Source organism: Nicotiana attenuata, unplaced genomic scaffold, assembly GCF_001879085.1.
Source record: "Nicotiana attenuata strain UT unplaced genomic scaffold, NIATTr2, whole genome shotgun sequence".
NCBI classification, from domain to species: domain Eukaryota; kingdom Viridiplantae; phylum Streptophyta; class Magnoliopsida; order Solanales; family Solanaceae; genus Nicotiana; species Nicotiana attenuata.
Window position 1 is genome coordinate 789,721 of NW_017670332.1, and position 10,913 is coordinate 800,633.

General features: G+C 33.2%; 1 protein-coding gene across 1 annotated transcript; it reads left to right on the forward strand.

Annotated features, from left to right (window-relative positions):
• The first annotated feature begins 7,146 nt into the window (after window positions 1–7,146).
• LOC109237986 lies at window positions 7,147–10,656 on the forward strand. The gene is made up of 9 exons (XM_019404402.1): window positions 7,147–7,506; window positions 7,590–7,651; window positions 7,805–7,904; window positions 8,011–8,111; window positions 8,246–8,417; window positions 8,495–8,560; window positions 8,654–8,727; window positions 9,023–9,239; window positions 10,363–10,656. Exons 3-9 carry the CDS (start codon window positions 7,893–7,895, stop codon window positions 10,483–10,485), a joined length of 765 nt encoding a protein of 254 aa, XP_019259947.1. The 5' UTR covers window positions 7,147–7,506; window positions 7,590–7,651; window positions 7,805–7,892; the 3' UTR covers window positions 10,486–10,656.
• The last annotated feature ends 257 nt before the right edge of the window (window positions 10,657–10,913 follow it).

Here is a 10,913-nt window from a genome sequence, read left to right on the forward strand (position 1 = left end):
GGTGGATGTTGTGTGAACCGGGTGGCTCTTCCCGATGATGGATGGCGTGACAACCTTATTAAGGGATTGAGTCCCTTTTCTTTATGTTTTGGTGTAAATAGTAGTAATGAATAAAAGTGTCTTAGGAAGGCTTCACTTGGGCTTAACAAATTTACCTTCGACCTTGTGGTTGGAAACAAGTTGATTGGCAAAGAATAGCTCTAGTTGTGACCTTTAGACTCCTGTGTTGACTAAACAATCATCGAGTGGCTTCTTGGAGCCATTTGTGATGCTCAATCTTAGCAAGGGTTGTTGTGGGCCCTCGACTCTGTTCCCTTTAACAATCCAACAACTTGTGAAGTGAGGTATTTGATTTCAAGTGCAAGTTCCGTGCCAACAAGTCTAGAACTTGCCCTAAATATTTGTCTAGGCGAATTTCTAAGTGTAGCTCGACTTGAGAAATGATTGTAGGCTCTCCTTGATCTAAATTGAAACTTGAAAGCTTCTGTATTCTACCAATATGATATCCCTAGTCAACTCCTTTGAGACGAAGCCCTTTTTCTTCCAATAACCATGTTACAAGCCTTTATCTATTCTATAATGACCCTCTCTTGGCACCCGATTTTTCCTTGGCATTCTTGATATACAAGTAGCAAAAGCATAAGTTTGGGAGAGAGACGAGGAATGTGAAAGTGATGAAAGGTACAAGAACAAAAAGAAATGAAGAAAAGGGAATGCGAAAGAAAAAGAAAGAAAAGCCAAAAAGAAATATGTCAAAAAGAAAGTGAATAAGATAGAAAGTGAAGGGATTCAAAGAAAGCAATAATGAAAGGCATGTAATGATTAGAAAAGGAGAAAAATGATCCTCATGAGCAAGAAAGAGTGACAGTGTTTCTCTCTAATTCCCCTAACGAAGAAGAAAATGACTCAAAGAGTCAAGAAAATATGAGCCGAAATGAGAAAATAGAGTGCTTAAGGAAAGATGAAACCATCATATGCCAATAAGTCCCTCCTTGATCCAAATGCCTTCATTACATTCCCGCAAAAGACCTATATGATTTTGATTTTGGTGAGCTTACATTAGTTGTGATTTACATAAGGGGCAAGCTCATGGTACTAGAGCCAAACTTGTGACATTCCCTTGAGAGAGATGAGCGTACTTCTCCGCAATCATTGTTCTGAGTGCTACAATCTAAAGTGAGATTTTCTTATGGAGAGTAGAGGAGGAAGAGTTTGGGTTCCACAATGACCTACGTAGTAGAGCGAGCTTCCTTGGTGGGTTAAGTCAACTCTTGATGCTCCTGTGTCGCATTAGAATTATGGTACTCAAAAGGTTGTGTGTTGTTGATAATTCATTTGTGTTGAGGGTAACTGTTAGTCCCAGTTGATGCATGTTTGATTCACATTAGGGCAGCTGAAATATCTTTGTGTTTTGTTTTAGTGGAGGTGGGAATTACCTTATTTACTTGAGGACAAACAAACGCTTAAGTTTGGGGGAGTTGATAAGTGGGAATTTTAACCCATTATTTGCTCTCTTTTACTTGCGTTTTGGGCCTAAAATGCGTGAAGGTATTCCCGAAAATTAATGTAATATGCTTGGTTGCATTGATCAAAATAAGCCAAAGGAGACATAATCAACTCATAAAGGAGTCAAATCTGGAACAATAGCCAAGACTGGGTCAGGATACCGGAACCGCGAACCGCGTAATATTTATACGGCCGCGGAAGCCACAATGCGATCGCGATCACAAATACGCGGTCTGCGAAGTGAAGAATCAGAGAGTGCATTTTAAGGCCAATTGTTGAGCGAGGTCCGCGCCAGAAATGTGCGGCTATGAAAGTCTCACAGCGGCCGCTGTTGGAATTATACGGACCGCGATGGATGAGATTCAGAGAGTTCACCATTCAAGCAACAATAGGGAGTGCGGTCCGCGGTAGGATTACGTGGCTGCGAAAATCAACTGCGCGGCCGCGATGGGAATTATGCGGCCGGTGAAACAAACCTCTGCCCAGATCCAGGAGTCAAGAACGCGGACCGCGATTAGTATTATGCGTCCGCGAAAGCAAGAGTGCGGCCGCGGTAAGAATTACGCGTCTATGAAACCTCCGCAGGGGCATTTTTTGTCCGGAAATTTAAGGTATAAATAGATCTTTTTCACATTTTTAGGTAAAGTTTTATTTTTGCTGAGCACGTGAGACGACTAGATATTCTATTTTGGGCAATTTTTTATTAGATTCATCTTTTAACATTAGCTTTTCATCTTTTAATCTAATATTATGGATTTTATCTTTATTTCATCTTTGATTTCTGCTATTTCCATGAGTAGCTAAACCCATAGCTAGGGTTGTGACCCAACCCTAGTGTGAGTATTTGATGGGTCTTGAATTCTAGGGCTTGAATGTGTATGCGTTAGTAATATTTAGCCTAGTTCTTGCTAGAACTATTGAATTAGTGGTTGCAAACACTGATTTATGCCTTTATGACTTAGTCTCTACTTGAGAAAGAGGGACTAAGTCTAGGAAGACTAGGCTAACAAGGAATTGGGGTGAACTCAAGAAATTGATAGCCCCAATTAAAGTGTTAAACCTAGAGATAGTAATATCCGACTTGAGCTAATTATCACTTGTATTGCATGAATACCAATTTGGACTTGAGAAAGCCAAATTGGGCAAAATCACTCAAACTACCGAGAGGTATAGAGTGAGTACCCGGGTGTGATAGCTATATTACGACCCCAATTAATCACATGATTGCCCTAGATTCTTGCTACCTGTTAGATATCCACCTAAGTGGAAGTCACTACCCTAGTCCCTTGAACCCTTGAAAATCACATAAAAAATATTGTACTTAGTTTTAACTACTGCATGCTATAGAATAGAAGTAGAAGTAGAAAACAAACCGACCATGTGTGGAAGTGTAATTAAGAGTAAAACCCACACCTAGACTCGAATATAAATCTAACTCCAAATAAATTAACTCCCTGTGGATTCGATCCCGACCTTGTTAGGTAAAACTGCATCGACCATCCTCGCTACTCAATAGTAGTGTAGGCTCTGAGGCGATCAATTTTTGGCGCGTTCGCATAGAGTAATCTTCCCCTCCCCCACGTCCCAATGCTTCGCGTTCGCGATAGCCTGGTCGCGTTTCGCCTGGTCTCGTTTGTGAAGGGTAATGCCCCCAAAGCTCCGCGTTCGCGACCAGCACTTCGCGTTCGCGTAGAAGGAATCTCCTTCAGGCCAACTTATTCTTCACATTCGCGAGAGTCCCTTCGCGGACGCGAAGAACAAAATAGCAGATGACCGCTGAAGCCAAAAACACCAGATTTTTCAAGTCTAAAACATCCCGAAGCCTATCTGAAACTCACCCGAGCCCTCAAGGCTCCAAACCAAACATGCACACAAGTCTAAAAGCATCATACGGATTTGCTCCCGCGAACAAATCACCAAAATAACACCTAGAACTACAAATTTAGCACCAAATTGCATGAAATTTTCGAGAAATTTTAAAACTTCTATTTCCTCAACCGAAGGTCCGAATCACGTCAAATCTGTTCCGTTTCTCACCAAATTTCACAGATAAGGTTTAAATATCGTAACGGACCTTTATCGGGCTCCGGAACCAAAATACGGACCCCGGACCAACAAGATCAAATATTAACCAAATTCTTAAAACCATAATAATTTGAGTCTTACAATTTTCACCAAAAATTTATTTCTCGGGCTAGGGACCTCGGGATTCGATTCCGAGCATACGCCCAGGTCCCATATTTTACGACAGACCCACCGGGACCGTCAAAATACGGGTCCGGATCCGTTTACTCAAAAGGTTGACAGAAGTCAACTAAAATCAATTTTTTTGACCAAAAATTATTATTTCATCAATTTTTTCACATAAAAGCTTTTCGGAAACGCGCCCGGATTGCGCACGCAAATTGAGGAGAAATAAAATGAGGTTTAGAAGACCTTGGAACACGGAATTGAGTTCTAAAACATAAGATGACCTTTGGGTCATCACAGATACTACGTGAAAGAATCTAGCATTCAATACAAAATCTTAAGACTAAGGGAAGAGTTGCACATGTTATTCTAAACAATTTTGAAAATCTTATACAACTAATGGTAGACAAATGTTGTCTCTAGCTCACAATAATAGTAACTTAAATGAAAATATATTCCAGACCTATATGAAGTTAAAACTTAAATTAAATACATAAAATATGAGTAGTTGAATTCAAGAATTTCAAAACCAAGAGTCTTTTAGTAGATTGCATATGGAACTGAATATGGATGATAATGAGAGTATGTTATACCTTTAGAGGAAGTATTATGAGAACATTGAGCTTAGCTAGCTGATAGCAATTGGTAAGTACTATTAAGTACTGAAAATTAATACTCTTAAATAGTGAAAGTAATTATGTGAATAATCAACAATGTACTTGAATAAATCAAAAGTGAAAACTAATAATAACCAATTGATGTGTTTGGTAAATAGTAATGATAAACACCTTTTCTATTAAAATTACTGAAATATTCATAAAACTACTTAATGCGAATACAAATTTAAAGCAGTTTACATGGAAAAGGACAAATGATGAAAATGAAATGGAGAACGAGTTAGATATTTTATTTTTGGAAGAGTACTTTAGAGATTACAAAAGAATTACAAATAAAAGAATAAAAATTGTAGGCAAACCAAAAGTGCATATAATCAGGTAAAAATTATAAGTTGTGAGTGATCAACTTATGAATTTTTGCTGAATTTGGCTCATAAGCTTTTGAGTTAACAACACTTTTGATATTTATCGATCGCGTAAATAAACTAAACAATATTTATAAGCTGATCTAACTAACTTATTAGCATATTCGAACACCTTTTATGTAAGTAAACTATTGTTGTACGGTTTAAGTTCAATTGGCATTCAATCCAACAAGAAAAAATAATTGTATTCACTGGTTTACCTAGAAAAGGTAAAATAAAAAGAAAAAAGGACAAAAGGTAGATGAGCTAGGGGCAGTTGATGTACGTAAATGAAAGGATAATCTAATGATTTAATGTAGTCAATGAAAGTCACTTTGATTTTTTTTTTTCTTCAAAAGTATAATAAATTAGATAAAATCCATACTTAAAATGTGATAATTTATATATGTCAAATTCGTCATGATAGTTTAGCATTTAATAAAAAGTCGTGTGGTTTCGCCACGAGCGTGTGTGGACGAGGTTGACCAAACTTTCTATTTATTTCATATTTAACCCCAATAGCTCTTTGACCTTATAAATTTGCTCCTTCAGCTTCTTCTTCCAGTCAACTCTACTCAGAATTCTTCCAAGTGAGAGAAGAGACTATAATCCTTCTTTTCACATAAGAAAATGGGTAGAAAAATTGAGATGAAGAAAATAGAAGAGATAACAAAACGTCAAGTCACATTCTCCAAGCGTCGTAGTAGTTTAATTAAGAAGGCGGAAGAAATTGCGGTCTGTTGTGATGTTGATGTGTTTTTTGTCGCATTCTCTCCTTCTGGTCGAATAAGCAAATTCTGTAGTCAAAAGAGGTAGCACAGTTAAGATCCTAAATAATTTTGTACGGACATTCCGTTATGTTAGTTATTGATTTATTCTATTGTTATTTGATTATTTTCTTTTAATTTTTTCCTTTGTAGTATTGAAGATATGATTCATCGCTATATTAATCTTCCAGTTGAAAGGAGATTGACGTACATGAACTTCTCCTAAATTTTCTTGAGTTGACGATTATTTCATAGCTATTTAATTATTTATTTGTACTAACTTATGATTTTTTTTTCTTAGCCACCTAGCGGATGTTCAGGTACTCCTTTATTCTTGTATATATTTATCTGTACGCCAGAATCCTCTATATTTATTTGCAGCATTTTCAATTTTCTAAAGAATATCTCTTGTTTCCGTTAATGTAAATCAATTTAACTAATTTTAAAATGAATTAAAAATTAAGTGTTTTTGAAATGAAAAATTAATAACAAAAAGACCCTGAAAATGCTTTTAAAATGCAATCATATACAAAATACTAAATGATATTTAAACAGTTTCTTAATTGGTTAAGGAACACAAGTTTGACTTTTGAAAGTCAAAAATAGCATAATTCGTGATAGAGACTACTAAGAAAATTTAATTATTGGGATCAATACTGCTCACCACTTACTTATTTATTAATTTCTGTTTTTCTTTTTCTTTTTTTTCTTTTTGTACATAAATGAAGGAAAAGGTGGAAAAACTGAGGCACTTGAACCATATCAAGGGAGATGTTAGCAAGATTCACTTTCTTGAAAAACAGTTTGTTTCTCTTTCCATTCTCTTCTCACTTCATTAGTTTCTTGTGTCATTAAAAAAAGAGAGATTAATTTTATTGTCTCACCTTGGTATATATTTTATTCATTTTCTTAACTTACAAAAATGTTCCGTCACGCCTTATTGAATGAGAAAATGATATTGTATAGCCGCTCTTATATATATATATCTATATCTATATATATATATCTATATCTATATATATTCGATAACTGAATATAAATAATTTCGTTCACCAGTTAAAACTTGCTCTATTTGAATAGCAAAACTTATGGTGTCCAAGAAAATAGGCTTTACTTAGAGATAGCTTATTTTGATTACACATGCATACAGTCAAATCATCTATAATTTCTCCAATGCATTTGAGAGAGCAGTAATAATAAATGTTATTTGGCTAATTGATTGACACTAGTTTTTGAAAATTTCATTATATTATTTTCTCTCCAGTTAATGCACACTTTATCATGCTAAAGTTTAAATTGAAAAAAATAATAATTGATTCTTTCCTAGTTTTTAGAATGACAAGTATTTTGAAACAGTTATTTTTGATAAGTATGGCAAGTAAATAGAATGGAAAGTAATTTATATCTTTTACCGCAAGAAGAATTAGTACTCTCCCTTATCGGAGTTATTTGTTGCTATAAAAAATTCTATCCAAACACCAACAATATAACTACTCCTATTTTGAACCAAAAAGGTCCGAAAGTCAGTGAAAGCATGACAAACATCTATTTTGAAGGGGGGAAATTGAAAATGAGAGCAGCCCTTATACTTTGGAATAGTGTCAGATTAGTCCTTTTTCATTTTTCTTATCTGAATTATATATAGGGGAGGGGTAGAAAATGGAAAAGTGTTGTATAATTTTTGAATTACATAATTCCCATCCTCTAAATTTATGTTTGGGTTTGAATTGCATGTTGACTCATCGGTACAACTATGTTAACCCATTATTATCTATTAGTTTGATAGATCATTTTAAGTTTAACTCGTCGGATCCGGTCAATAAACGAGTCATAACCCAACCCCTTTAATATTAAACGAGTTAAGTAAATTACTAATAGGTTACTTTGCCATTTCTAATTACTAACTAGTTAGTACAAACTTGTGTTCTTTTTTATCAAGTGAAATTGGTTCTCACTAATAAAAGTTTCTCATTGATCCATGGCTTCTTGGATGTTTCAACCTGTTGCTGGTACAGGATTGAGGTGGGCACAACTCCATTCCTGAAACTTAAAATTGATCGATAATTAAATTGCTTCACTTCTAACTTAAAATTACTTTGGTGCAGAATTTGGAGCTACAAATCAAGAAAAGCACATTGGAATTGCAGATTTTGGATGCCACTATAAGGTTATTTAATTTGCTTTAACATCACAAGTGTTTTCCTTTTTGGTTAATTCTTCTTATAACATCATTGCTTTCCATTTTATTTTACTTTTCATTATTTTATTTTATGCAATATAATAGGCATGGTTTAATTTCCTTATTATTAAATTTTTTCAGGGATTACGAACCTGGAGTAGACCAAGAGCCTTCTCTTCATCAACTTTATTGGTGTGAGAGAAACTTGCAACAATCTCTGCAAAAAGTCATGGCTAGAAAAGTTTGTTCTTTCACAATAAAATTATATATTTGTGTTAAGGATTATTCGTCATATTAATTTCTATATTCAATAAAATTCTTATTATTATCAGATGAATTTTGATCAGATGGAATTGGAGAAACAAGGCAAGCTGGACACTATACCATTTCACTTTGCTGCACAAGAAACAGATCCACAGCAGCTTGATACTTGGATTAATCCATACAGGTCTTTTTTTAACCATTATATATATATATAATTAAAAAATCCTCTTCTTTTCCCTTTTAAGTTGAGTTGTGTACATATCATTTTCGTCTCTGCTTATATTATTATTGTTGTTTTTATTGTCGTTATTATTATAGTGCAAGTATTCAAAGGAACATATTTCAATTTCAAGATTTGACTGACAGAGGAAAGAGAGTGGCAGAAAATTCAAGCAATTACGCATATAACGTTCCCTTTGCAAGTTCTTCACAGTGCGGAAATATATCATTTCCACAAATTCAAAACTCATCGCCTTATATCTCAACACAGGTAACATTTTTAAAAATACAGCAATCAAGTTTTTCTTAAAAAGAACGAGATATTTTATTAATATTTTTGCACAATAGAGCGAGCAACAAAACATGGTAGTAGATGTGCAACAGAATCCTGCACAAGCATTTGGTCAATCAGAGGTACAATTAATATTCTTGAACATATTATTCCTTTTTAAGTTTGCCCCTTTTTATTCATGTATAAGGGTTGGGATAATTAAATTCATTTTGCAGGCACAAGTGACTTTTGGTGAAAGTAGTAGCAGCTCTATCATGAACTTTTGGAACAATCTTTGCAATTCTACAAGGTTTTTAATTTGTCGATAAACTTGATGGGACAAAATATGTCGATCAAACACGTTATGCATTTAATTATTATTTGCAAGATATATAATATGCTTCATCATTTCCAAAAGAATGATCACATTCGGAGTATAATGATCAATACATCTAAACTCAATATGAAGTCAAAATTATTATCATAGAGAAATTGTTAAAAGAGTAATAATATCATATATCATATAAAAGTGTGATATTTTATTTCTTTAATTTTATGTAGTGGTTGTTCTTGTTTAATATGATTGCTATGCTCATTTTTCTCAGGCCTATTCCCGGTCTACCCTCCACTATGGGTACACAATTAAATAACTCCTCTCAATTAGAGTTGGATTATGCCCCTCCAAATTGGAGCACACTACCATATCCAAGCAATATCAACTTCTCAAGTCATAACAACAATCACATCATTCAAAATAATGATCATTATTCTTCAGTTCAGAGTGATGCAAGAGGTCCAAATGGATGTAACTATGCTTTGGAGGTCAGTCAAATCATCATCATCATCATTATCATTATTATTATCATCATCATCATCATTATTATCATCATCATCATCAAAGTACGCATTTTGCACGTGTACCTTGTGTCAATAAATATATTATTTTAAAATATTATGAGTAGGAAAGTTATTATGAGTATTATTATTATTATTATTATTATGAATAATAATAATATTCATAATAAATACAATACTAATACTAACAACAACAACAACAACTCATTCAGAATATAGTTTGTATTCTATTATTTCAACCTTATTGCTTCAAGTTTATATTTTTACCAATTTTACTTTTAATACAATTATAACCAATTTTGCATATGCTAATGCTCTTCTTGTCAAGATAAATTTATGTATCCTAAGAGATTTATCACCTTAAAAATAATTTTACTTATATAATGAATGTAAAAATAATTAAGTTGGTTTTGCTAATTAGTAGTTATTTCAAAGACTTAATTATTTTCTTTAAATTAAAGGAAATAGCTTATTTTATGTTGATTCAAATTCTTCATATAATTAGCCTATCCGTAATTTTAAATAATTAATTGTGATTATAATTTTATTAAAATTGAACTATATTATCAAAGAGTAAAAAAAGGTAATTTAATATTTTACTTTTGGATTTGTATGTTCGTAGAATCACTAATGTACTTGCACTTGTCAACTACTTATATATTTTGTTAGTGGTTTGTTCATATCGTTTGAGCTTGCATAGTCTCTTTAGGATAAAACTCGTAGGTGAATAAAGTTCCTAGATATTAGGGATTTTATATAATTCAAATGAGAAAAGTTTTAATAACTAATACCTTAGTTGATCTAAAATTTTTAAATTTTCGAAAAATAATGGGAGTAATTCAATTACAATTTTACTCAACGTGAAACCTATTTTAAAGGATAAAAGATGCGAACAACATTTTGATAGGGGTTTCGTGCTTTTAATATAGTATAGATAGATTATTATAATTACTATTATTATTATTATTATTATTATTATTATTATTATTATTATTATTAATTAATTAACTGTCTTTATTTGATTATGAATTCATTGTGCTATACTATTCAGATAATTAAATACTCACTTAAGATGTTTTTTGATTATCAGGCGAATATCATGGACAACAATCATTATTTTGTTGAAAGGACACAAGAGAATGATTCATGGGAATGGAATGACAGTGTCCTCAACGATACTTTCAGTGTGGAAAATTTCAGTAATTTGGATTGATCAACCAATGACAGATAATCTTTGGACTCTCCCATCATCTTTGATACATTTAAGGCTGTGTTTCAAGGGAAAGACAGAGAAACATAGCAGACTTATGATATTTTTAGCATACCTTTTTTTTTTTTAGTTACAAGAGAAATGTAGTGTGGCCTATATATGTTAAAGTGAATAAAAAATGGTCTATGAATGTCACAAAAAAGTGTTTGTACCACCTCTTATGATAAGTTGTTCGTTTAGATTTTACTTCAAAACAAAATACATTCAGCAGGGGCTAAGACTCCGATAGGACCTGAAACCTGAATAAATCTTCCGATTAACCGGTGACGTATGTAGTATTTCGGTATCAAATCTGTCATGATTCCAAATTTTCGCCTTAGCATGTTGTGATGACACCTAATCTCTAATACTAGGTAAGTCTAACATTCGTA

What these genes read in the sequence shown, in the direction of transcription:
- LOC109237986 (XM_019404402.1), top strand. An exon ending in AAGCATTTGGTCAATCAGAG is followed by an intron (nt 8,561 to 8,653) that starts GTACAATTAATA and finishes TTCATTTTGCAG; the next exon opens with GCACAAGTGACTTTTGGTGA. An exon ending in AATCTTTGCAATTCTACAAG is followed by an intron (nt 8,728 to 9,022) that starts GTTTTTAATTTG and finishes CATTTTTCTCAG; the next exon opens with GCCTATTCCCGGTCTACCCT.